This window comes from Elephas maximus, chromosome 4, assembly GCF_024166365.1.
Source record: "Elephas maximus indicus isolate mEleMax1 chromosome 4, mEleMax1 primary haplotype, whole genome shotgun sequence".
Classification (NCBI taxonomy): domain Eukaryota; kingdom Metazoa; phylum Chordata; class Mammalia; order Proboscidea; family Elephantidae; genus Elephas; species Elephas maximus.
Genome location: NC_064822.1, coordinates 153,388,485 through 153,415,231, shown reverse-complemented (window position 1 = coordinate 153,415,231; position 26,747 = coordinate 153,388,485). Strand labels below are relative to the sequence as shown.

Here is a 26,747-nt window from a genome sequence, read left to right as displayed (position 1 = left end):
TGTCTGCTTATTAGAAAATGTCACAAAGATCGCATTCATTGGTGCAATCCTTCGACAGGTCTTAGAGACTAATGCCATCAGTTGGAAAATGCTTCTGAAAGCAGTGCAAGAGCCCCCAAAGAGCTAGCCAGCGCATTGCCAATGCCATTATCTTCTGCCTTGGGGCCTCCTTCCCGCCTGGTTCCTCAGTCCCCACAGATGCAAAAGTCTTCTCCTGTCCTCTCTGTTCTTTAGCAACTCATCTGCTCCTAGTGCAGCCATGTTTGTTGACCTGTTCACAACAGATGAGAACCTGCTGGAACGAGGCACAATGGGAGTTTCAAGAGCCTTGAGTCCGCACCCTGCACTGTTTGCTTTGTGAAATTCCAGACTGTTTAATCTGCTCTACCTCATCGTAATGACTCCAGATTCTACTTTTCTTAATGACTCTCCCCTCCTTAAATGCCTACACAGTTATCTTTGAAGAAGGAGAAAAAGAATAGATGAATCATTTGCAGGAAATGAGGGGAGAGACGTGTGGTTGGAACAGCAGATGGCTGAGTGTGTGGGCATGGAGCTGTCTCTGTTGTTCCTTCCACCACCCTCTGGAAATGAGGCCTTTGGAAGTGTACATTCATACCAGTGTGGCGGCTGTGCCCACTTGCAGGTACCAACATGTAAATCCACATCCGCTGGGGCTCATCACAGACATCCAAACTCCAGGGGGAGAGGGAACCTCAGACTATTTATCCTCTCTTTGAAGTCCTGACATTCAACCTTCTAAGGATAAAGTGATAAACTACTTTCGAGTAGTGGTAACAGAATTTCCTGCGCTGTATTCTTTTTCCCGTCCCCTGCAGGACATGAAGTAAGTACGTGAATGCTTTTCATCTGCCACAATGCAGCCTCCTGACCTCATAAGGGACAGGCAAATGCCTGGAAGGAAGCTAGTGGAGGAAGCCTGTACATTCAGATGAAAACACAGATTAAGCAGAAAACACAAATTGTTCTCACTGGGACTTCTGGTGGTGGTGGTAGTGTGGAAGGACATAAAGACATAGAGGTCTTGGGGACAGAGAAAGAAAGCACCTATGTGTTGTTTCTCAAAGTGAGCTTCCTGGTACATGTATGGATATGACACCCATTGTGGTCTATATCTTGGAAGCATCTTTCACTTTGATAACTGAAATAAGTTTCTAGAATCCAAGAGGATACTCACTTTCAAAGACTACAACTTTTTCAGAAGACTTCATTTAGCTCTTCTGTTATTTCTGTGCAAATTTCCAAATTTATATGTATACGCTAGGATAAGCATTTATTTTATTTTTAGATGTATGAAGCTCGTTTCATCCATAGAGCCTCGTTCATTGATCCCCCCCTCCACTTCCATCCCACCATCAGCCCTTCCTCTCCAGGACCCACACCGCAGCACCCTGTTATAAGCACACAGATGTCAGGAAGACAAGAGTTTGTCATTCTGGCATTTTGATAAAATGTGCATCTACAAGTTGGGGTAAATTTCTTGGCACAAATTATCATATACAACTTGGAAAATAAGCATTGTGGTGAACAGTATTTTTTCAATGAACACACCTTTAAAAATCCATTTTAACAATGTAAGTCATGGTTAAGAATGAGTAAACTTAGTGCAATAATCAATCTGAATAATCGTAATATTTCAGCAATCATAAATCTTTTAATAACAGAATTCCATCCTCATACCCTTTATGGTTTGGTGACTCTTGTAATCTGAAAGTCGTTCTTACTAATCTCCATGAAAGCACCGAATCCTGTTTCCAAAACATTTAAAATTATTCTTCATAAAACATGACTGTACCAGATCAATTTTTGTGCCTCTCAAGATTCCTTGGGCACTTGAGCCCCAGGCTTGGGCCTCTTCCTGAACAGAGAGCCTGGGGCCTGCTGTCTAAGCCTCTTGGGGGAAGGGCCAGGCTTTGGCAAGACCACATCTCACCTGCTGTAGCAGGTGCCTCAGTGGCTCCAGGGCCCAAGACTGACTTGACTAGTCTCAGGTAGCTTATGGCTACCCTCTTCCCCTTCCAGGCAGCTTAGTGAGATGTGGAATCTGGCTTCCCCAATGGCTCTCTGAAGTGGCTGAGTGAACAGCCCGGAAGTATAGGGGAGTTAAACTTTGAATCAAGACATACAGGCCAAAAAGATAAACGCCACATGGGTGAGAAGAACCTCAAGTTCCAAGGTAACTTGCAGGACCAAGCAACTGGTTGTGTTTTTTTTGTCAACTTAAAGCCAGTTCCTCAATACGTCATCTTGTATTTGCAATCCTTTTCCTGTGTGATGGTTAAGATTGGTTTTGCTTCTTTAGAGAACCCAGCCTAAGACATCCCTCCTTCACTCTTGCAGCCCTGAGGTTACACCTTCCAACACAGCCTTAGCAAGTAATTTTTGCCTCAGGTTTTAGGCTTCAGGGGATTTGATTATGACAATGATTCTTTTTTTTTTTTTTTTTAAATCATATTACATCTTCAATCTGGTCCTCTTCCTGCAGTCTATTTTCTCCTTCATAAGAGGGATGAATAACCAAAAAAACCAAATTTATTGCTGTTGAGTCAATTCTGACTCATAGAGACCACATAGGACAGAGCAGAACTGCCCCACAAGGTTTCCAAGGCTGAAGTTTTTATAGAAGCAGACTGCCACATCTTCCTCAGAGTGGCCGGGGGTGTTGAACTGCCTTTTGCTTAGCAGCTGAGCGCTTAACCATTGTGCTACCAGGACCCCTTAGAAGATGAATCCAAAAACCTGTTGCCATCAAGTCGATTCTGACTTAGAGCAACCCTATAGGGCAGAGTAGAACTGCCCCATAGAGTTTCTAAGGAGCAGCTGGTAGATTCCAACTGCCTGGATTTTAGTTAGCAGCCAAGCTCAACCACTACACCACCAGGGCTCATCTTCCTGTATATGTCCTGGTATTTATAAAGCTGGAGTCCCTGGGTGGTGTAAATAGTTAATGGGCTTAGCTACTAACTAAAAGATTGAAGATTTGAGTCTACCCAGAGGTGCCTCAGAATAAAGTCCTCGTGATCTATTTCCAAAAAATCAACCATCGAAGACTCTAAGGAACACCGTTCTACTGTGACACACACATGGGAGGCTGTCATGAGTCAGAATTGATTAGCTAACAAGTGGTTTATGTATAAACCTATTCCCTGATCGCCATCCTATTATCTTTGTTGCTATAACTTTGTCCGCATTGTGTCCTTACCTCCCATTTTATCTTCAGTGATTTCCCTATCACCATCTTATTATCCTTGTTGCTAAACTTTGTCCGCATTGTGTCCTTACCTCCCATTTTATCTTCAGTGATTTCCTGACAGGTACTTTCTATAAAGCCAGTTCAAATTAATATTCAAAATCCATTTGATTCAGAAAATTCTGCTCAGTGTAAAAGATGTATTTTTAATCAGTAACTAAGGAATATCAGCTGTCCAGAGCTACGTGATATTTGGGGATTGTAAACAAGACACTTTAAATACTTCTCAGACAGAGAAGGAGTTCAGGGACTTTTTCACTTCTCTATTCAAGGGGCAAGATAATATCTTCCTATGGACGGGTGGGGGTGGGGATGGAGGCTTTTAGAGGGTGAGTGGTAGCTCTCTTTTCTCCTCATGCAAAAGGAAAGGACTGTAAATACTAGGAGAGGATAGCAAGGCTGTTATTTTAGTGAGTTAGAATTCCTCAGAAAGTGTGCATAGATAATCGACAACTGGACAGAGATTAAGACAGACTCTTCTGGGATTAAAAAAAAAAAAACAAAACCCAGGGCTCTTTGACCCTGAGCCTGCCTAAGGAATGAGAACGCTTTTTATTACAACTTGAGATTTAGAATTTTTTGAGAAGGAAAAGTCAGGCATCAGTGAGTTATGTACTTTGGGATTATCAAGTGGCTCTACATTTTCCTATTTGAAACCTGTTGTTATTAGTTGCTGTCTAGTTCGCTCCAGCTCATAGTGACCTTATGTATCACAGAAAGAAATGGTGCCTGATCCTGTGTCAATTTGAAACTAATGATTAATTAATATTATTTAAATTCAGTGGTGGCAATGACCTTAATATTACGTTTAAAAAAATAAAGTATAAAAAATAAAATAGAATCAGTATCCCAAAGAATGGGGGAAAAAATTACAAAGGATGTGAACAGTTAGGTCACAAGAAAAAAATTTTAAACCACCCTTAAACATACAAAAAAGATGCTCAACCTGACAATTATAGAAATAGAAATTAAATTACCATGAGATACCAATATTCACCTATCAGATTGGGAAAGCACACTGGGTCGCCTGCTGTTGTTAGGTGCAGTCGAGTCGGTTCCAACTCATAGCGACCCTATGTACAACAGAATGAAACACTACCCACTCCTGCGCCATCCTCACAATTGTTGCTGTGCTTGAGCCCGTTGTCGCAGCCACCGTGTCAGTCCATCTCACTGAGGGTCTTCCTCTTTTTGGCTGACCCTCTACTTTGCCAAACATGACGTCCTTCTCCAAGGACTGTGTTGTCTAGAATAGGGAAATAGGCACTCTCACACATTGTTGGTGGGAATGTAAACCAGTACAACCCCTGAAGCGGGCATTTTGGTGATATTATCAAAATTATAAATTCACATACAGCAATCAAGCAATTCTACTTCTAAGAATTTATACTACAGATATATTCTCATAAAAGGTAAATTAATGTGTAAAACCATATTCATGTCAGTCAGTGCTTACAATACCCAAAGGATTATGAACTACTTCACTATCCTTCAAGAGGAAGACTGGATAAATAAATTAAGCTATACCCATACAATGGAATGGAGCCCTGCTGGCAGAGTAGTTAAGAGTTTGGCTGCTAATCAAAATGTTGGCAGTTTGCATCTTCCAGCTGCTCCTTGGAAACCCCATGGGGCAGTTCCACTCTGTTCTACACAGTGGCTATGAGTCTGAATTGACTCAACAGCAATGGGTTTGATTATTTATTTATCTATTTTTTGGTTCTACAGCGGAATACTATGTAGCTACTAAAAAGAGGAAAGCTCTATGCTTTCTGATATGAGCATCTTCAAAACGTGTTAAGTGAAAAATCAAATCTTACTCATATGTTTAGTTTCCTGTAATTACAAATATCAGTAATAATAAATATATATGCTCATAGATGCATAACTCTGTAGGAGAATAGATAAGAAACTGGTTAATAGGGTTGACTCTAGAGAGAGGAATTGCAGGAAAAGGAGAGACTTCATTTTTACTCTGTACCAATTCTTTCCTTTTGAATTTTATTTTTTAAGAGGAAAAAAAGACCAGTATTATGTGTACCTTATTGCCATCAAGTCGATTCTGACTCATAGCGACCCTAGAGGTCAGAGTAGAACTGCCCCATAGGGTTTTCAAGGAGTGGCTGATGGATTCGAACTGCTGACATTTTGGTTAGCAGCGGAACTTTTTTTTTTTTTCTCTTTAATGTGCTTTAAGTGACAGTTTATGGCTCGTTAGTTTCTCATACAAAAATTTATACACACATTGGTATGTGACCCTAGCTGCTCTCCCTAAAATGTGACAGCACACTCCTCCTTTCCACCCTGTATTTCCCATGTCCATTCAACCAGCTCTTGTCCCTTTCTGCCTTCTCATCTTGCCTTCGGACAGGTGCTGCCCATTTAGTCTCATATATCTATTTGAGCTAAGAAGCACACTCTTGACAAGTATCACTTAATGTCTTATAGTCCAGTCTAACCTTTGTCCTAAGAGTTGGCTTTGGGAATGGTTTTAGTTTTGGGCTAACAGAGAGTCCGGGGGCCATGTCTTCTGGGGTCCCTCCAGTCTCAGTCAGACCATTACGTCTGGTCTTTTTATTAGAATTTGAGTTCTGCATCCTACTTTTCTCCTACTCTGTCAGGGACTCTCTGTTGTGTTCCCTGCCAGGTCGGTCATTGGTGGTAGCTGGGCGCTATCTAGCTCTTTAGGTCTCAGGCTGATGGAATCTCTAGTTTATGTGGCCCTTTCTGTCTCTTGGGCTCGTATTTTCCTTGCGTCTTTGGTGTTCTTCATTCTCCTTTACTCCAGGTGGGTTGGGACCAATTGATACATCTTAGATGTCCACTTGCTAGCTTTTGAGACCCCAGACGCCACTCACCAAAGTGGGATGCAGAACATTTTCTTAATAAACTTTTGTTGTTATGCCAGTTGACCTACATGTCCCCTGAAACCATGGTCCCCAGACTCCAGCAGTGGAGGTCTTAACCACTACGCCCCCGGGGCTCCAAAATAATGTGTAGATATGTGAAAAGGAACTTCCATCTTATTTCTGGGCAAACTCTGTATTTTGTAGTTCCAAGTCACCTGGAAGCAGCATGCACATTTTAAAAAAGAAGTGGGTAAGTCACTTTTAAAGACTGAATCAGAAATTAGAATTATCAAATGGACGCCCACATTACTTTAATAAATGGATAAATCTTTATTACTTTCCCTTTATGACAGATTCTTTCTTTCCAGGACAGCCATGTTTCTAGTTGTTTTCTCTGAGCTCTGTGCAGTAAAGGAATCTAACAAGTGAATGAGGGACAAGTGCATACAAATGTAGGCTGTGATGCTGGGATATTTATACTGTCCTTAAAATAAGAGCTAATTTGTGCAAGCATTAAAAAGGCTTATTCTGCTGTAATGTGCAATCTTCCAATTGCTTTGTGATGTATTTCAGCAGTACGTTTTCCAAGAAATGCATGTTGAGAGGAACAAATGAATCAGAATCATTTACTGTTCCAGAGCAAATACTTCCATTTGAAAAAACTAATAACTTACTACTTACGTAAATGGACCTCAGGAGGTAGAGTATATTATCTTATGTATTTCTGACCTATCTCATTGTATCACTCTATGGCCATTTGGCTTCCATATATAAAATGATGTATTTTGGAATTCCTCATTATAAGTCCGAATCAGCTAATCTTCAGGATGTAAGGACTCCACCAGTCATCTAAAACAGCCATCCTTTTGGATCTTGAATTTTGACACTGTTATAATAGAGCAGTGAATGTCACCCTTGTAAGATTCTCTCTGAGGTCACAGCCCTACCTGTTAGCTTCTTTAGGGGAGCACTCCCCTATGAGTTATTGCTTTATCCCTCAGAACATCTCGCACCAACTCAGCAAATACACTGAGCATGGATTTTTGAAAAGGTAGAAGTCAAAGTCAAAAGTGCAAAAAATCATTTTTAATTTGTGCCATATTCTGTGATGAATACCAATGATACTTCTCCAAAAAGAAGGCAGAATTCTGATGTGGCCCAGAGAAGCAGAACGGAGACCCAGCATGGAGAAGGGCTGGACGTGCAGCAGACAGAAAACACACGACCATATCCCTTCGATGCGAGGGCACACTGCAAGCCCCAAACGGGAGAGCACAATTTTAAAGCATTATGCCCAACTCTTTGCTTAAATGACTGTGTGTATCTCCTACTGAAATGGGGTCTCCCACACCCTACCCTGTTCCCCACCATCTCAGCAATACGATAATTTTTTAGCATCCCTTACAGTTAAGAATTGATGCTTTCATATTGTAGTGTTGGCAAAGAATACAGAATAAACCGTGCGCTGCCAGAAGAACAAATAAATCAGTCTTAGAAGAAATACAACCAGAATGCTCCTTAGAAGTGAGGATGGCGGTGAGACTCTGGCTTGCTTACTTTGGACACATCATCAGAAGACACCATGCTTGGTAAAGCAGAGGGTCAGCGAACATGAGGGGAAACCCTCAATGAGACAAACTGACAGAATGCCCGCAACAATGGACTCAACCATACCAACGACCTTGAAGGTGGTTCACGACTGCGCAATGTCTAGTTCTCTTACACACGAGGTCACCATGAGTCGGAGCCAACTTGAGGGCAGCTAACAACAATACTTTTTTTATACTGGAAAACAATGGGAAAACAGGCTTTTCCTCAGAAAGTTCACTTTACAGAACAGTGTTTATAGCCAAATGGGTTGCCATGCCACTTTCATCCTAAGGGCAACGGACCTGGAAGTAGAAATGCCACTTCCTGAGGAGTGAATGCTTGGAACTTCTGCAGAAGCTTCTGTTTTTACTCAGCTTTCAACTTCCCTGTAGGTCTGAAAATTTTCATAATAAAAAGCTGGGGGAGGGGGCAGTTTCTTCCGCCAAGAGGAATCACGCCACTGGCATTTAGAGTAACATTTCCCCCTCTTTCCTGGCTATGATTACAAGCATCTCTCGGTATCTCCCTCGTGAGGTAAGATCAGTATTTTGTCATCTTCCATTAATAGGAAGGGATTCTGAGTCACAGAGGGACTAAGCGAATGTCTAGCCCAGAAGTAAGAGAAATAAAACTAAGCACGATGATTAGGATATTATTTTAAGAACAGGATAACTGGAAAAGAAGGAGCAGGGTGGTGTAGCATCATTTTCCCAGACAATTGCAGCTGTCTCCTAGTGAATCTTCCTGTGCCCAGCTTCTCTCTCCCTTCCAGTCTACTCACCTTGTTACCAGAATCGTATTCTGAAATCATGTCGCACTCTTGTATAAATATCTTTGATGATATCTCATTGCATAAAGAAAAATTCCAAACTCCTTAGCATGACATTCAAAGCCTGTTTCCATCTGGCTTTAAACTACCTTTCCTGCCTTCTTTGCCACTCTTCCTCCTCCATAGTGACCAACTGCACCCACCCATCATGCATGTTCATGCCTCCAAACCTTTGTTCTGGCCTAGAGTCCCTTTCCTCTCTTACCATTTATCCATCCATATCCATCTAACTCAGGTGTTTACTTCTCTGGGACACTTCTCAGTACCACCCTCACCTCCTCCCCAACCCTAGGGAGATAATCCATTTCTTCCTTGTTCTCATAGCACTTCCTATCTATTACCAAAACAGCACTTATCGTGTTACCTTCTAGCCACCTGGGCACATGTCTGGCCTCCCCAGTTATTTTTGTGAGCCAGCAGGGTCTGACTCTTACTTATTTCCATATGCCCCAGCAGTCAGTTCAGTTCTAGACACAGAACTGCAGCTCAATCACCACTAGATGTGGTTATCAGGAGATGCGTGCTTTTAGGCAAACCCACAGGCAGAACTGGGGGCGGTTTCAGGCCTCCTGAAAAGAAACTGGTGTGCATGCCAATTGAAGCGTTGGGCTTACAAAGGCAAGTAGATTAGTTATGTTTAACCTTGCACTTTTCTGTTACAAAGTTCTGATACTTGTGCGTAAAAGCAGACCAGATATCACTGAGTCAATTCTGACTCATGGCAATCCCATGTGTGTCAGAGTAGAATTGTGCTCTATAGGCTTTTCAATGTTGATTTTTTGGAAGCAGACTACCAGGACTTTCTTCCGTGGTGCCTCTCTTAGCAGCCAAGCACGGTAACTGTCTGCACCACCCAGGGACTCCTACCTGTGGGTAAAGTGTACTATTTAATTCATCTTTCCAGTTAATCTTCAAGAAAGTTTCTATTCTTGCTGACCAAAGTTTATAAGTGAGAAGCTCAGCTGTCTGGGATATCATCAGGAGCTTCTCAAAGTGTGGTGGACCTGCATGATCCTCTCCTGAATCCCAGCTGGACTAAAATAGAGCTGTCTGGGCCCCTTTCCAAACCTTCTGAATAAGAATCCCTGTGGGGGAGGCCCAGGTGTGGATGTCAGGCAAGCACTTTCAGATGTTTCTAAACATTTAACTTTGAGACCCACTGATCTGGCTAAGGAGCCCTGGTGGCGCATTGGTTAAGAGCTATGGTGAGCTTTGGCTGCTAACCAAAAGGTCAGCAGTTCAAATCCACCAGCTGCTCTTTGTAAACCGTATGGGGCAGTTCTACTCTGTCCTATAGGGTCGCTATGAGTCGGAATCGGCTTGATGGCAATGGGTTTGGTTTGGGTTTCAAATCTGGTGAGGAGCCCTGGTGGCACAGTGGTTAAGGTGCTCGACTGCTAACTGAAGGGTTGGCGGTTTGAAACCACCAGTGGCTTCACAGGAGAAAGATGTGGCAGTCTGCTTCCACAGAAATTTATAGCCTTGGAATCTCTATGGGGTTGCTATGAGTCGCAACTGGCTGGGATGGCCTGCCTAGGGCATCTTGGAAACCTCTCCCTAGGCAAGGGGATTGCTGTGAATTGGCTAAGCCAGTGGTTTTCAGCCCAGGCCATGTACCAGAATACCCTGGTTAGTGGGGCTTGTGAAAAATACCAACACCTGGGTCCCACCTTAGATCAATTAAACCAGAATCCCTGGACACTTCGGTCTCTATGTTTTTCAGAAACTTTGTTTCTGAGTCATTTTGGCTGTTGGGTAAAGGTCAGATTCATTTGATAAAAAATCAGGGGCCTCTAGTAGCTCGTGGTCCCTGATTCAGTTTATACTTCTCACTGCACCCCCACCTCACTCTTACAATAAAAGTAAATCTCATACCAAATTGATGAAAAAATGTTTTAGCAGGTAGGTGCAGTTCTATAAGGAGTCCTTGGCTGGTGCAAACGGTTAGGCGCTCGGACTACTAACCAAATGGTTGGTGGTTCAAACCCATCCAGAGGCACCTCAGAAGGAGAGTCTGATGACCTACTTCCAAAAAGTCGCAACCATGAAAACTGTACGGAATGCAGTCCTACTCTGCAACACGCAGGGTGGCCATGAGCCGGAATCAATTCGACAGCAACAGGTTTTTGGTTTGTTTTTTTGCACAGTCATACAAACTGCTTGTGGTTGGGGCGCAGTCCTTCTCTCTGCCCTTAGTACTTAGATTAACGTCACTGGCACAAAAAGCCCGTAGTGAAGCCAATGCAGCAACGTTCCAAAACCCAAACCGGCAGGTTGTGCAGCCTGATCGGTGCCAGCATCCTAGGTGAAGTGAGGGTTCCGGGCTCCAGTGCCGGAGGCTGCACTGTTACTTAACGCAGGTAGGCTGGCTGCCTACTTACATCTTGGCCGTGCAGGAACTGTGGGTCCTGTCACATCTCCTCTAACAATCACATATAGAAGTGCCACCAATTTCAGCAACAGAAATTTTTAACATATTTTATATTTAAATTTTAAAAACCCTTACGTCACCAAGCCTAATTATACCACAGCTAATTATCCATCCCTAAAGCATTTTTTTTTTTTTTTAAAGCATTAGAGTATTGGGAGCCCTGGTGGCACAGTGGTTAAGAGCTTGGCTGCTAACCAAAAGGTCGACAGTTCGAATGGACCAGCTGCTTCTTGGAAACCCAACGGAGCAGTTATATTCTGTTCTGTAGTGTTACTGTGAGTCAGAATTGACTTGAGGGCACATGAGTTAAAGCCTTAAAAGAGTATACTTACGCAGAATTACTTAAATTACCATGCAAACAATACAACAAGGGGGCAGAGAAATCCCATCCTAAAGGCTCTTTCCCTAGGGAAACTGGATAGATGGGGCCCGATCTAGCAAGGGTTTTGACTTGGGGGGGGCATGGAAGAATGTTTGGGTAAGTAATTTAAAACTTCTGGTGGGTCCAGAACAACCTGATGGGTTTATATCAAAGAGTGCACACTTGTCAGGCATTTAATAAAAACAACCTCTCACACATGTGTAAAAATTACTATAGAAACTGTACCAAGCAGGTGGTCTGTTTACCTAAGGCTGAGATGTTTTAACAATGTGGCTTCCAGCAGCATGCCCTTCACCCACAAATGGAAGATTCTTTCCAGTCAAGGGAGAGCGGGTCTCCTGCCCAGCTTGGATCCTCTCCTGATCATGCAAGCGCCTGTACGCACACACACACACATCTGAACAGCTGTGCATGAAGTCTGAGAGAGGAAAGAAACTCCCAGAGGATGAGATTTCTTAGTCTCCAACCAAAAACCAGTTGCCATGGCGTTGATTTCGACTCATGGTGAGGCCGTGTGTGTCACAGTAGAACTATGTTCTATATGGTTTTCAGTGGCTGATCTCTGGGAAGGAGAACACCAGGCCTTTCTTCAGAGGTGCCTCTGGGTGGACTTGAATGTCTAACCTTTCTTTTATCAGCCAAGCGTGTTAACCATTTGTAAAATCCAGAGACTCTGCTTAGATGCAGGAAGCCTTAAAGTCTTGAGGACCCAGAATATAAACGGGTGCTCTCATCAGTGACAGAACACTGAGAGACTATGGATACGTAGCCCGGGCCAGTACACTTCCAAGACTTCCAATTCCCCCCTCATAGAGCATGAAGTTAACAAGAAGAGCCGTGAGCCAGAATCGATAGCGGGGGAAAGTGCCAGCTACTTGAGCAGGCCTAAACTGCTGGAAACCCCTTCGGTGCAATCAGCATTCCCACTGTCCCCAATTTACCCAGGTCTCTCAGCACACTGAACAGAAACCTTCATTTCTGGATTGCTTACATCAGCAACTAAGAGGGCTGGTAAAGCAATCAACTTTGTTCTTTAAAAACATTTTCAGTATCTTGTATGGATTATTTTTCTATTTGAAAGAACTAAATTGACATTGTAACATTTTTCATTATATACTTCCTCTTTAGGAAGGTCAACACACTTTTATTAAGAGCTGCGTGTATCCATTAATAAAAACAGGTAACAGTCAATGAATTGTTATTGTTTCAGGACTGTTTCTACCCCTTTAAAACTCTCATTATTGCAACAGCTCTGTGATGTTGTAACTCCATTTCATAGATATGGAAACTGAGGTATGGGGAGGTTAATTGATTTCCCCCAGAGTGACACAACTAGATAGCAGGGCAGCCAGGATTAAAATGCAGATTTGATTCCAGAACTCCCAACCTTGACCACCAAGATAAAAGTTAACAAATCATGTAGAAGTTACCATTTTATAAGATGTCGAATTCATAACAGGCTGCAGGAATCATGCTTTCTTCATGTTGTCAAGTCGATTTCAACTCAAGGTGACTCTATGTGACAGAGCAGAAATTCCCCCACAGGGTTTTCTAGACTGTATGAGTCAGAATCAACTCGACGGCAGTGGGTTTTTGGTTTTTTTAATCTTTACTAGAGCAGACTGACAGATGTTTCTCTTGAGAAGCCACTGGTTGGGTTCAAACCTCCAATCTTGGGTTAGCAGCTGAGCGCTTAACCATTGCGCCACCAGGGCTCCTTAGAATCATGGTTTAGGTCACCTTTATGGGGTAGAAAGCAGGGTGAATCAAGAGCCTTTAAAGGGATTAATATGTGAGCTTGGATGACAGCGTAATTTATCCGGAATTTGAGCTCAGGCTTCTCCATCCATAAAATTGTCATAACGGTATACTTGCTCTGCAGGGTTGGCATGATGGTTCGATTTAATATGCAGAAAACTTGGAGTAGAATAAATTATAGCCATTATGTTGCTATTTCACGAAATTTCCAAACATAACTTTTATACTTAACCCACCAAATGGCCTAACGTTTCTTTGACTGGACTTGGGAGGCCCTGGAGTTCCCACCAATATATTCTTGGAGGAGCTGTTGAGTTCTTAAGTTTGAGAAACTGAGTTAAAGCGTTCCTTGTGTTAGAGACACACAGTCATCTCCACCAATTGCTGAGGCAAAAATAAGGTGGAAGGAAACAATACTGATTTAGAGAATTAGCTCTCTTGCACAACAATATGCGCTGCTCACACCTTCCTAAGTAAAGGAACACAAGATGGGGAGAAAAGTCACCGGCAGAGACATGGCCTATACAAGGAGGTGCAAGGCAAACACTGTGCATACAAAGGCACCATGGCTAATGCCCATGGCACCGCACATAGCACTCAGTGACATGCCCTGGTAGGTTCTGCAAGACGATTACAGAGTCCCCCACCTCCCTGGAAAGAGAGGTAAAACACGCTTCCCTCCCTAGAAATCCCTGCTGGAGCTTTAGAAACAGTACAATGGGAGGCAAAGTGCTGTCATCTCTTGGCCAAAAAAGTTTGTACAGTGCTACAGAAATGCCAACTTCTTGATGATTTTTTATATATACTTTTTTACATTTCCTACTTTTTCGATATAAAGAAAAAAAAAAAAACTCATTGCAGTCGAGTTGATTCCGACTTGTGGCAAGCCCATGTGTGCAGGGCAGAACTACACTCCAGAGTTTTCAAGGCTGTGACTTTTAGAAGTAGATCTCCAGGCCTTTCTACCAAGGTGCCTCTAGGTGAGTTTCAATCACCACCCTTTCGGTTAGTAGTTGAGCGCTTAGCCATTTGCGCCACCCACGAACTCTGAAGAAGAAATAAAGAACCAACCCATGTTTTCCCCATGTAAGGAAAGGGACTAAAAAGCATCTGAAAGAAGAAATCAACATTGTTATCTTTAATATATTTCCTTGCTAGAGACTGGCTTCAAAAGAATATTCTAGATAAAGCCTCTATGGGATCCTGAACATAAATTAATCTGCATTTCTTCAGATGATATGAAACAGAAACACAAGAAAGCTGACAATGACCATTGTTTTTAAAAGGTTAGAGTGATTAGGGCCAAGGTCTGAATTTCACAATAGTTCATGTTTTTCCTCAGGTCATGTCATTCTGGCAAGGTGCGAGAGTGCCATCTAGTTTATAGGAAAGCTCTGGCCACTCCCTAGATAGGATTGTGGATGTGGTCTGGCCCTGCTGCTGCCCAGCTACCTCTTAGTCATGCTCTAATCTAGCCTGCCATCCTCCTCACCGGGAGAATCATTAAGTTGCATCCAATAACGCACTGCAGCTCCTTGCCCCGGAACAAGCTGCGTGAAGCTGCCAAACCAGCATCTGCAGTTCTTAGGGCCTGCCCTTGTGGTATTTTCACTGGGGCTCATATTTAAAAATCTCTTTGGTCTTCTTTGTGCACAGCCTATCAATGCATATGGACAGTCCCTTAGGCCTTTTGGGCTCCCCGATTCACAAATGACTTACTATCTCTTTGAGGCACCGGTCAAGAGCCCTCAAGGTGAGTTTTGTGCACCCCACATACCCAGGGGTGGAATATCCAAGATGTGAGTTCACTACAGATTATTAAGTAAGCACAAATTAAGCCTGTGCTTACCTTGCTTGGTGGGTCATCCGCCCCTGTCAGGGACTATAAGTTTGAAAAGAGGCTTTGATTCTGTAGGCAGGTGCTGTGGGTTTGGGAGAGAGACAGATGCCAACCAGACCTAGAAGCAGAATCTTTGATATGGTGAAAAAATGTGAAATTGTTCACTACAGGTGATCTAGTAAGCCAGGTAAACACTGTGCTTACCTTGGATAATCCACCCCTGCATACATCCTTTACTTTAGATCATACTATTTCAAACATACCCTCTGTCATGGGTTGAATTCTGTCCCCCAAAAAATGTGTGTATCAATTTGGTTGGACCACGATTTCCAGTATTGTGCGGTTGTCCTCCATTTTGTGATCATAATTTTATGTTAAAGAGGATTAGGGTGGGATGTGACACCCTTAGTAAGGTCACATTCCTGACCCAAGGTAAAGGGAGTTTCTCTGGGGTGTGGCCTGCAGCACCTTTTATCTTACAAGAGATAAAAGGAAAGGGAAGCAAGCAGAGAGTGGGGGACCTTGTACCACCAAGAAAGCTGTGCCAGGAGCAGAGCGCGTCCTTTGGACCCGGGGTCCCTGCATGGAGTAGCCCCTGTTCCAGGGGAAAACTGATGAGAAGGCCAACAAAGAGAGAAAGCCTTCCCCTGGAACTGATGCCCTGAATTTGGACGTTAGTCTACTTTACCGTGAAGAAATAAATTTCTCTTTGTTAAAGCCATTCACTTGTGGTATTTCTGTTATAGCAGCACTAGATGACTAGGACATCCTCCAAAAGCAATTAAATTCTGTTCTGAGACTTAGCTGAGCTGCTCTAAAGTTACTGACTGTCCCTTTGAGGGCCTCCCTGGATCCTCTAGAAGTGAATCTTCAACATGCCACAAGACTGTACTTTCAGTCAGGCCTTCCAAACACCCTTTCCCTACTTGCTCAAAATCGGTTTAGCTATTTTCACACGACGTGTTAATAAATGTCATTATATTCACAGAGATTACTCCAAGAAGATTAAAGGTCATGCCAACACATCTGGGCCTCATAAATCTCAAATGCCTCCAATCTCAGGAATTCCTGCAAAGCTGGAATGCTTCTTCAATAGCCAAGTGAAAAGTTATAATCAAAAGACTTACAAACAAGTCTTTTTTTTTAAGTGTATTGGGTTTATTTGAGCCTTATTAACAACTTTTAAGGAGCTTTTTGGGGGAAACACTAGGAAGAATTGAAGCATGTGTGTTTGGTGCACGCACACACGTACACAGAGAGAAAAGAGGATCTGTGACATTGCTTCTGTGCACTTACAATGGCTCAGAGATGCCTTGCTGAACATAGCCCTCTACATAATGAATGACAGATACCCTCGGAGGCCTCTGCAAGTAAGGAAGCCTGTGGTTTGTCTGGTGGCAAGAACGCTTATCTTCTGAGGGTGCTTTTCTTGGGCGCCTGGCCGATGAGTCAGGAAGGTGAGATTGGAGACAGGGTCACCAGTAACACCGTTTCAGCTTTCTAGAGGAATGAAGCAGTGGTTTTTAAAAAACCATCTTTTGAGTATCTGCTTTATGCCCTACACTTTTCTTATGTTATCTTGGCTGTCCCTACTTCTCAGTCCTTTGACGTGGGTATACATATTCCCCATTTTACATACTGCTGAGTTCCCTTCCCTGCTTTATTTTTCTCCATACATTTTCATTTTCTAATATACTGTATAACAATTGATTTTATTTATCATCTCTCCTCCCTAGAATGTAAACTCCAGGTGTGTCGGTATTCTCATCTGTTTTATTCAAAGCTGCTTTCCTGGCACAAGGAGGGAAGGGAGGGAGGGAGGGAGGGAGAGAGGGAGGGAGGTAGGCAGGCAGGCCCAGAGAGGCTAAGTGACTCTCTCTGTCAGAATACCAGTGAATGACGGAGCTAAGATTTGACCCCAAGCCCACGTACCACGCTGACACACTAGACAATAGTGGCTGTGAGGATTAGAATCTAAGGCAGATTTTAAGGGAGAACACGCATTTAGTGGCTGGTAGACTAATGAAGAGCTGCAGGCAAAGAAAACCAACCCATGTAAAGGCATCAGGGATATAAGCCTAACTTCTGATCCTTGAGATTTGTGGGGCGGGTGCAACATAATATAAGAGGCTGGAAAAGCCTGGCGATCAGCAAAGAAAATGCAGACCTTGAAATCCTTCAAATTTAGGCAACAAACAGCCCTGGGTGGTGAGTATGGTGTCCACAGTGCCCATCATCTGTATATATGGTAATCCTTAAGAGACTGAGAATGACCTGGCTTCAAATCCTGAACCCACTGTTTGCTACTGTGTGACCACAGGCAAATTCCTTAATCTCTGTAAATACGGCTAGTGCAAATGGGTTGTTGAAGACTGACTGAAATTATACACTTGCAAGCACATAAGCACATAAATGGAGACCATGCCCACTACACATCATTTCTATTGTATCAGTGTGGTGTGGCAGCAGCATATGGTGCTTTAAAAGAGGACCCTCGTGGTGCAATGGTTAAGAGCCTGGCTGCTAACCAAGAGGTTGGCAGTTGGAATCCACCAGCTCCTTGGAAACCCTATGGGGCAGTTCTACTCTGTCCTATAGGGTCGCTAGGGGTCAGAACTCACTTGACTTGGCAAGGGTTTTTTTTTTGTTGTTGTTGTTTAGTCCAGAGAAGTTAGAAAGGTAGCATTCTTTTTATTAAGAGTGCTAAAGGATTTTAAGCCTGGTCTAGGGCAGCACCAGGGTACCTGGGTGGTGGAAATGGTTAGCAACCCGCCTGGGACACCTGGGAAGAAAGGCCGGATGACCTGCTTCTGAAAACCCTAGTGAGCACAGGTCTACTATGGCACACATGGGGTCACTATGAGTTGGAATCTACTCAATGCCAACTGGCTTTTTTTTTTTTTTTTTTTTGGTCAGGACAGCACCTGCTTTGCTTGACAGCTGAGTTGGAATAGAATAAACTAGTTAGGGCAGTTTGCGCGGGGGGGCGGGTGGCGGCTGGGGGGCTGGGCAGGCCTCAAAGGGCATCTTTGGGTTGGAAAGAAATGTCCAAAAGGATCCCGATCATTTTGCCGGCTCCCAATTCAGAACAATGAAACTGGTATGAACTAAGCTAAAGCACACCTCCACCATATTAGGGAACTTCATTGTACCCGTTCAATTAACACTGCGACCCTATGAAGCTGCTATCATTATTACACTAATCGTACTAACGCGGAAAACTGCGGTTTCGAACAGTTAGATGATTTAACCAAGGTTACACATCTAAGAAGAGGTGGGGCAGAATTCAAACCCTGGCAGCCTCACTCCCGAGGGCCTCGATGCCGAACGATTAAAGATGCCACAAAGAAACGACATTCCTGTAGCGGTAGGGTTTCACGCAATAGAGAACCATGGGTAAAACTAAACGTTTCGTTATTCAGGTTGGCGAAGTGCTGGGATTGTCCTCCCAAATCTCTGCTGAAGCTCAAGTAACAGCACTTTCAAACTGGGTTTGAGTAGAAACCAACTTCCCTCTCTGCCTTTTCTGTTGGAGATCCTGGATTAAAAGATTGTGCCCATCTCAATTCCGATGCCGGGCGTCCTGCCTCTCCCCACCCCGTCCCCGGGTCCTCGAGACGTTAGTCTCGAAGTGGGAACGTCCCTAACAGCTAGGGGACGGATGAGAGACATCAAATTCACGCAGGCCTCCCCGACTTGGAATGGGCAGATTTCCAGAAGAATCTGCAGAACTGGGATCTTAGTTCCAAATGCTGCCCAAAAAAGGCGCCCTGAGAGGAGCGCGGCAACCCCCACTTTAGCAGAGCGAGCTCCTCCAGGGGCTGTCTGCCTCCACGAGAGCTCCAAAATTGGCAACCTAGTCCTCGCAGCCGCCTTTTTTTAACCAACATTCTCCAAAGTAGTGAAGAGGCGGGTGATTAAAAATGCAAACTGCAGCGGGGGCTTCAGCAGGTAGGCCCAGGAGCGCGGGGCATCGGGCGAGAGGAGACCCCGCGACCTCAGGCGCCCTCAGCTACCGCCCGGGTTGGTGCAGAGGCCGGGAGGAGCGCTCTGAAAACCTTCTCCCCGCCGGCCTCTGCCCCCGCTTCCGCCTCCCAGGCCGCCGCAGGACAATGCGCGGCCTCTTTTCCGCCCAGGCTTAGGGAGGGGACTTGGCCGGATTAGGGCCCGCGCCTTCCGGCCGCGCCGGGCCGTGCCGGCCGCACACAGGTGGTTTTCCGCTCGCGAAGGACGGGCCAGGCCACTTTTATATAACAAAGCGCTCTGCGCGCCCGGAACGCGCCTCTCCGCCGCCGCGGCCCCCGCCCGGCCACGCCTTCATCCGGCCTCCCGCCCCGCCCCGCGACGCCTCGGCCCGGCTAGCTGCTCCCCTGGTTACCTGCTTGCTTGGTAGAGCCGTAGATACCTTCCCCGCGACTCCCCGCCCACCTCGGGAGCCAGGGAGTCCAAGTCGGCACTCCTTTTCGACCCCCCACCCCGTCCCAGGCCGCACGGAAGCCAGAGGCCGGCTCTCGGCCTCCGCACCGGTCCGGGAGATCGAGCAACGCCCGGTGCCTGCCGAGCCGGGAGGTGGTACAGCGGGCAGCGGCAAGGAGCGCAGCGCGCAAGCGCGGCCGGGGCTCCGCGTGTGCCGGGCGCTGGGGGTGGGGGGTGCTGTAGCTTGCGCAGGGAAGGGGGGCCAGGCCAAAGTGGGGGACAATGCCAGGCGGGGTGAAGGCTGCAGCCGGCCGGGTGTAGTGAGGCGCCCCTGGGACATGAGTCCTTGTCTATAGTAACCAGTCGTCCAGTCCGCCAGCTGAGCCCCCGCAGCCTGCAAGCCTTTCGGCAGGACTTCCTTCCCACCTTGCTGATGGCGAGGACGCCGGCTTGGCCCAGCGCGCCCTCGCGCACCTTACCTAGGCAGTCCCACCAGACCGGCTCCTCAGTCGGAAGCCGAGCTCGCTGACCAGAAATGATTAACGAGCGCGACCCCCCCGTGTGCGATGGGTGGCGGAAGGGCGGTGATTTAGGTCCCCAGAACAGTCGTTCTTAACGCCCCACGCCACTAGAGCGAAATAAAACATCAGGCTGCCCAACCAGTTTGCTTTTGCAGCCTCCACTTTTTATTTGATAAATTAAAAGAGTTAAAAAAAAAAAAAAACTTCATTGTGCTTGTTTAGACAACCAGACATTTGTTTGTTTGCTTGCTTTAAAATGTTTCAACCAAGTCCTGATTTGTTTCGAAAAACGTAGGATTAGCATTTAACACTTCATCGGTCACTAAAGCCCAGGCAGTTCACCAGTCCCAACAAAGCCTCGGCTAAAAGAACATCAAGCAAACAGAGCTAGCCTTTTTAAACAGGCAAATAAATAAATGCCACACACTGCCTAAAGAAGTGCGGGGGGAGGGGGAGGGTCAAGGCGAACTCGGGCCCGAGTGAATTTGAAGGGAAAAAGTCAGCTTAAGTTTTCCTAAAGCTACCTCGCGAACATAGGCGTCTCGAACAAGGGCTTTTGTGTCTTCTAATTGCACCATTTGTGCGCAAAAGTTCCGACGCGAAGTGTGAACTCTCAACAAAAGGAAACATGAGACAACTGAAGTGCCCTGGTTTATGTGCCCTGCTCCTCCTCCGCCACCGCCTCCTTTTCTTTCTCCTTCCTCCTGCGGAGCCCGCTGTTGCAGCTTGTTTGCACTGGGGCTTATCCGGAGCGGAAATTCCTTTCCGTTTTTGTGAATGACAAACTCATTAACAATTCATCAACACAACCTGTTCCAGCCGGCCCGTCCCCACGGCAACAGCCCCTTCCGCAGCTCGCTCATTGGCTGACTCCGAGAATGTATCCATTGAGACGCTCGCTGTTTGTATCCATTGAGGAGCAGCCTCGCGCAGGGTTGTGCGAAGGCTGAGACCTAGGGACAGTGAGCAAATCGAGGCTTGAATAATCCGAGGAGAAAGACGCCCGGGTGGATTTGAGGTGCAGCCTTGAAGGGAGGGATTAGGAGCTCCTGGACTTTTTTTCCCCTTCCCTTTCGGTAGCCCGGAGTCCAAATTAATTGGATTTCATTCACTGGGGAGGAACAAAACTGCCTGGGCAGCTCCATTCAGAGAGACCCATTGACAGCCCGGCGCAGAGGGAACCGCCGGCTTCACTTCTGTCTCGCCTTCCCCAACCGCTAACCTCGGCTTGGGAAAGGCGAAGCGGAATCAAACCCTGCTCCGGGAGCGGCGGGCTCGCGCGGCGCGCTCGGCCTATGCCTGCCCCGAGGGGCGTCTGGTAGGCACCCCGCCTTCGCCCGCAGCTCGACCCCCATGATAGATACGCTCAGACCCGTGCCCTTCGCGTCGGAAATGGCGATCAGCAAGACGGTGGCGTGGCTCAACGAGCAGCTGGAGCTGGGCAACGAGCGGTTGCTGCTGATGGACTGCCGGCCGCAAGAGCTGTACGAGTCGTCTCACATCGAGTCGGCCATCAACGTGGCCATCCCGGGCATCATGCTGCGGCGCCTGCAGAAGGGCAACCTGCCGGTGCGCGCGCTCTTCACGCGCAGCGAGGACCGGGACCGCTTTACCCGGCGCTGCGGCACTGACACGGTGGTGCTCTACGACGAAAGCAGCAGCGACTGGAACGAGAACACGGGTGGCGAGTCGGTGCTCGGGCTACTGCTCAAGAAACTCAAGGACGAGGGCTGTCGGGCCTTCTACCTGGAAGGTACGCTCCCGGGGCTCCGCGCGCCACGTTGAGCGGAGGGCGCCCGGGTGTAAGCTACGGGCCGCGGACTGCGGGCGGGACTTACGGACTGAAAATGCCCCTGCTGCGCTCGGCTGGCGCTTTGATGCCACGCTGCCTCGCCAGGGCCCGGCCACCCGGCGGGGGCCGTAAACCGCGTGCGTTCCGCGCCGGCTAGCCTGTCCCGCGCAGAAGCCACCCGCTTCCGGCCGCCGGCACGGGCCGTTCTTTTCCAACGAGTTCTCTGGCTGCCTACTCGCAACATCTTTCTTCTCCTGCTTTCTGTTGATCGATTTTGAATTAAGATTTGCAGAACAGGAGAGGTCGTTTCGGTGCAGATTGGCACTTCTTATTCTTAGTCACTTAAAATATTCGAAAAAGTTGCCATTTTGTGTGCTTCCGGAATGAAAAGAAGAAGAGATCCGAGGGGAAGCGGGCAGTCCGTTCGTTCCTCTCCCGAGGGTGCACATTGAAGTGTATTTCTTTTCTTTTTTGGTTTTATGTGTAGGGGGAGGGGAAGGGGCTTGTAGGGTGCTCGTGGCGTTTCCTGCCGCCAGCCTGCGGTTCTCACAAGCTGTGAAAACTACTACGGGATCTCGGGTTACAGTATTGCTTTTCTCGTCCTGGCAGGTGGCTTCAGTAAGTTCCAAGCCGAGTTCGCCCTGCACTGCGAGACCAATCTAGACGGCTCGTGTAGCAGTAGCTCACCGCCCTTGCCAGTGCTGGGACTCGGGGGTCTGCGGATCAGCTCCGACTCCTCCTCCGACATTGAATCTGACCTTGACCGAGACCCCAATAGTGCCACGGACTCGGATGGCAGCCCGCTGTCCAACAGTCAGCCTTCCTTTCCGGTGGAGATCTTGCCCTTCCTCTACCTGGGCTGTGCCAAGGACTCCACCAACCTGGACGTGTTGGAGGAGTTTGGCATCAAGTACATCTTGAACGTCACTCCCAATTTGCCGAATCTCTTTGAGAACGCAGGAGAGTTTAAATACAAACAGATCCCCATCTCGGATCACTGGAGCCAAAACCTGTCCCAGTTTTTCCCTGAGGCCATTTCTTTCATAGGTGAGGCTAATTGACACTCGTTGCTCTGACTTTTAAATGTAAAACTTCCAGCTATTCATAGAGTTTAACGTTTTAATTGTTCTTGCTATTTGCTAATTCGTTGGACTGCAGGTCTCTAAGGTTCAGAGAGCGTTCTTAATACTGGTTTACCTTCTTGCTAAGCAAAGTGCCTTTTGACGTGCTTGCAGACCACGGGTGTAGTTGAAATGCTGATTGTTTCTCGAAATCTTTAAATTCAGTCATTTGAAAGGGGGAGGAGATGACAGTCATTATCAGACAGAATATTCCCACATCTAAGGGCTAAATAGAAGTACCTTCTGTAGACAGGAATTCTGGCATTACTTAATAGTTTAAAGAAGATCTTGGAGTTATTTTAGGACATCAAGTTAATTGTTGGAAAGCAGTTGAATGCGAAATATTGTCCAGTTCAATGATACTGTGATACTGGTAACAGTGAGATAGTGCCTGTAACCTGAACCCAGCAGGAAGAGCTGTGGGCTGGAAGCCTGGGAGAAGCGAATCTCCAGGCATTGTAATGCATTTCCTATTACAAAGGAACTCATTTTCAGGCCATGTCGACATCCTGTTCCTCCTAATGGGCTGTCCCCTGTGACTTCCCTCTCTCTTTTAAAATGCCTGAATACCCCCATTGTTAGCTGCACAACAGTTGGAGAATAATTTAATAGACCCTTGCAGTCTGCTTGTCTGTATAAAAGGCATTCACAACCATATTGTAGGGTTTCTGGTATTCACATGCTGGGGCAAAGAATGCACACATTAAGGAGTTTTTTGTTGGCAGAAACTTTGTACAAAAGCTCCCTTTTCAGAAAATATCTGAAATATGTAATTGTGCCCCAGTGTACATGTTTTATCTCAGTGATACATTTTCTGCTGCCTGCTGGGCTCAACTGCCACACACAATATTTTTCTTTTTTTAATTCATTGTTTTGACTGATCATTCACAAAAGGTGATTTCGGTCTACTGAAATCTTGCCTTTCTTTTTTGTGTGTTCACAGATGAAGCGCGGGGCAAAAACTGTGGCGTCTTGGTGCATTGCCTGGCTGGCATCAGCCGCTCGGTCACCGTGACTGTGGCTTACCTTATGCAGAAGCTCAATCTGTCGATGAACGACGCTTATGACATTGTCAAGATGAAGAAATCCAACATCTCCCCCAACTTCAACTTCATGGGCCAGTTGCTGGACTTCGAGAGGACGCTGGGACTGAGCAGCCCCTGTGACAACCGAGTCCCGGCACAGCAGCTGTATTTCACCACACCCTCCAACCAGAATGTCTACCAGGTGGACTCCCTGCAATCCACGTGAAAGGGCCCCACGCCCCTCCTCACTAGGGTGTGGTTGTTCCTTCAGCAGTTTCTCTTGGCAGCATCAGCTGGGCTGCTTTGTTTGTGTGTGGCCCCAAGTGTCAAAATGACACCAGCTGTCTGTATTAGACAAGGTTACCAAGTACGGAATTGGTTATTACGAAGGGAGAGATTTGCTCCATTCCCTTTGGAAGAACAGGACACGCTGTATAAATACAGGCAGTAGCTTTGCTCCATACCCAGGCATACAGCCTACCCATGCAGGGACTGGAATTTGAGGACTTCCAGGTATATAGGGTAGGACCAAATGGTAGGGTAGGAGCATGTGTTCTTTAGGGCCTTGTATGGCTGTTTCTTTTGCATCTGGAACTGACTATATATTGTCTTCAGTGAAGACTGATTTAATTTTCATATAGAGGAACCAAAGAGAGGTTTCAGCTCTGTATTTGTGGAATCAGTTTGCAAAAAAAAAAAAAAAAGATCTGATACTACATTTGATTATTGTAAATATTTGATCTTAAATCATTTGACAGTGTTTGTTTGCATTGTGTTTGTTGTTTCTTTGATGGGTTTAAAAATCATCCAAAGGGAGAAAGAGCAATATGTCACTTAAGACAAAACAAACAAACAAAAAAGAATATGTTGCTTTTTCCTAATCCAAAGGGTATATTTGCAGCATGCTCAACTTTACTGTACCAACTCTGAATGGCATTTTCATGGACAATATTATCACTAAGACCTTGTTATGGTGCAGTCTTTGGTCTCTTTCATGTATCTTGCTTATGACTTTTTTTTTTTTTTCTGTTCATATAGTTCGACTATGCCTTATCTTTGTAAATATTTTGGCTTGTGTCGTCTCAAGGGGGATATCTTGAAAAGACACCAAAATCATGGGCACACTTTTTTTTTTTTTTTTTAAACTTCAGCTGTGCTAAACAGCGTATTACCTCTGTACAAAATTCTTCAGGGAGTGTCACCTCAAATGCAATACTTTGAGTTGGTTTCTTTCCTTTTTGAAAAAGATTTGTATAAAACTGGAAGTGTGTGTGTGAGCATGGGTACCCACTTGCTAAGTGAAATGCATATGGTTGTGAAGAAGGGACAGTTAAATTGCTCCCATTATATTCACGGTGTAAAGTTTTGAGCTGGAATTTATTATAAGAATGTAAAACCTTAAATTATTAATAAATAACTATTTTGGCTATTGAATGTGTATTTTGTTTTCTTAATCTCTCCTTAGCTTTTCTGGTATGTGAAGTTATACATTTTAGGAGAAATTTTTCAGTGGGGGCACTGATAGCAGCTTGTAATATAAATGTACAAATCTGTAATTTTTTAAGCTACTCCTAGAATGTCTTTCAGGTGCACTTACAAAACTTATCTCTGGCTTCAAATAAAGACAGCATCATAGAATGGGCATACTTAATGTGTGTGGACAATAGTTGTTCGTGAAAATTATAACGTATATCTCATTGTTGTCGAGTTGTTGCCAACTCATAGTGACCCTACAGGACAGAGGAGAACTGCCCCATAGGTTTTCCAAGGCTGTAATTTTTACAGCAGCAGACTGCCACATCTTTTTCGCACAAGGCAGCTGGTGAGTTTGAACCACTGACCTTTTGGTTAGCAGCCGAACACTTAGACACTGTGCCACCATGAAAATTATAGTGACACCAAAAAAAAAAAAAAAAAAGCCATACAGCATACCTTACTAAGGTATAAGATTAACATATTCATGAATAGGAATAAAGAGGGGTACCAGGATGACAAGGAGTTCCTGCGTAGAAGAAACTATGAAGCGATCAATCACTATGCTAGCTCAAGGGTTGGCAGTTCATAGACATGCCTTGGGAGACAGGCGTGGTGATCTGTTTCTAAAATATTTCTAAAAGCTCACAGCCTTGAAAACCCTATGGAGTAGTTCTTTGCACACATGGGGTCACCATGAGTTGGAATTGGCTTGACGATAATTAAGAGTGACAACCAGATATTTCCTTCCTCGTCAATCTTCTAAAAAAGGCTCAGAAATGCCAGAGGGAGAGTGGAGATAACCCTTTTTCCAGTTTGTTTTCACTGTGTGGCAATTCTACCTGTAAGTTATCCTACTATTGGAATAATGAATCCAGAATGGTGTCTCTCTCTCCTCTGATCCCCACGTAAGGTATATTTAAGCTTTCTTGCTGAGCCTAAATGTGGCTTTAGAATTCAGTTCATGCACGTTGACACTTAAGGTGAAACGTTAACCGTCTTGTGCTTTGTGCTTAGCTGGTTTAGAATGTGGGCCTGAAACTCCCATTGAACTTTATGTAAAGATTATTCTGCACAGCTTCTTTCAAGATAAAGGCTGAATATCCTGTGATTTTCCCTGGGGCTTCCACTCTCCTTTGCCTGTGTAAAAAGGTATACAACCCAAAATAAAAGTAAAGGGCAGGTGCACCAAGTCAAAAGAACTAGATCATACCTGATCTCCAGTTTGGGCCGTTTTCACAAGGAGACTTCATCTGAGACAGAAAGATAAACTTTTTACCCACATGGCACATGTGAGATATTAGCTGAATTTTTGGATAATCTGCATTTTAAGGGGAAAGTGGCCCTCATGCTATGACAACGGTATCACACTGTCCAGTGTGATTTTTTAGCAACTAAGCCTGTATACAAGGCAAACAAAAGCAGTGTAGAGAAATACCAGTTTGCCTC

General features: G+C 45.3%; 2 protein-coding genes across 2 annotated transcripts in view; one reads left to right on the top strand and one right to left on the bottom strand.

The window, feature by feature from the left end:
* LOC126076469 (uncharacterized) overlaps nucleotides 1–21,242 on the bottom strand; it is a 56,278-nt gene extending 35,036 nt beyond the window's left edge. The window contains exons 1-4 of the mRNA XM_049884968.1: nucleotides 21,110–21,242; nucleotides 20,698–20,840; nucleotides 20,357–20,648; nucleotides 19,329–19,977 (exon numbers count right to left, since the gene is read on the bottom strand). Of these exons, the coding sequence (XP_049740925.1) occupies nucleotides 19,329–19,977; nucleotides 20,357–20,648; nucleotides 20,698–20,840; nucleotides 21,110–21,242 (1,217 nt within the window). The remainder of the gene's footprint in view (nucleotides 1–19,328; nucleotides 19,978–20,356; nucleotides 20,649–20,697; nucleotides 20,841–21,109) is intronic.
* DUSP6 (dual specificity phosphatase 6) lies at nucleotides 20,407–25,254 on the top strand. The gene is made up of 3 exons (XM_049884021.1): nucleotides 20,407–21,640; nucleotides 22,289–22,726; nucleotides 23,744–25,254. Exons 1-3 carry the CDS (start codon nucleotides 21,241–21,243, stop codon nucleotides 24,049–24,051), a joined length of 1,146 nt encoding a protein of 381 aa, XP_049739978.1. The 5' UTR covers nucleotides 20,407–21,240; the 3' UTR covers nucleotides 24,052–25,254.
* Nucleotides 25,255–26,747: the final 1,493 nt, after the last annotated feature.

Bases quoted from the DNA above. Each gene is read 5' to 3' on its own strand.
- DUSP6 (XM_049884021.1), top strand. From the start codon at position 21,241: ATGATAGATACGCTCAGACCCGTGCCCTTCGCGTCGGAAATGGCGATC. The intron at 21,641-22,288 runs GTACGCTCCCGG...TCGTCCTGGCAG, and splicing joins TCGGGCCTTCTACCTGGAAG to GTGGCTTCAGTAAGTTCCAA. The intron at 22,727-23,743 runs GTGAGGCTAATT...GTGTGTTCACAG, and splicing joins TGAGGCCATTTCTTTCATAG to ATGAAGCGCGGGGCAAAAAC.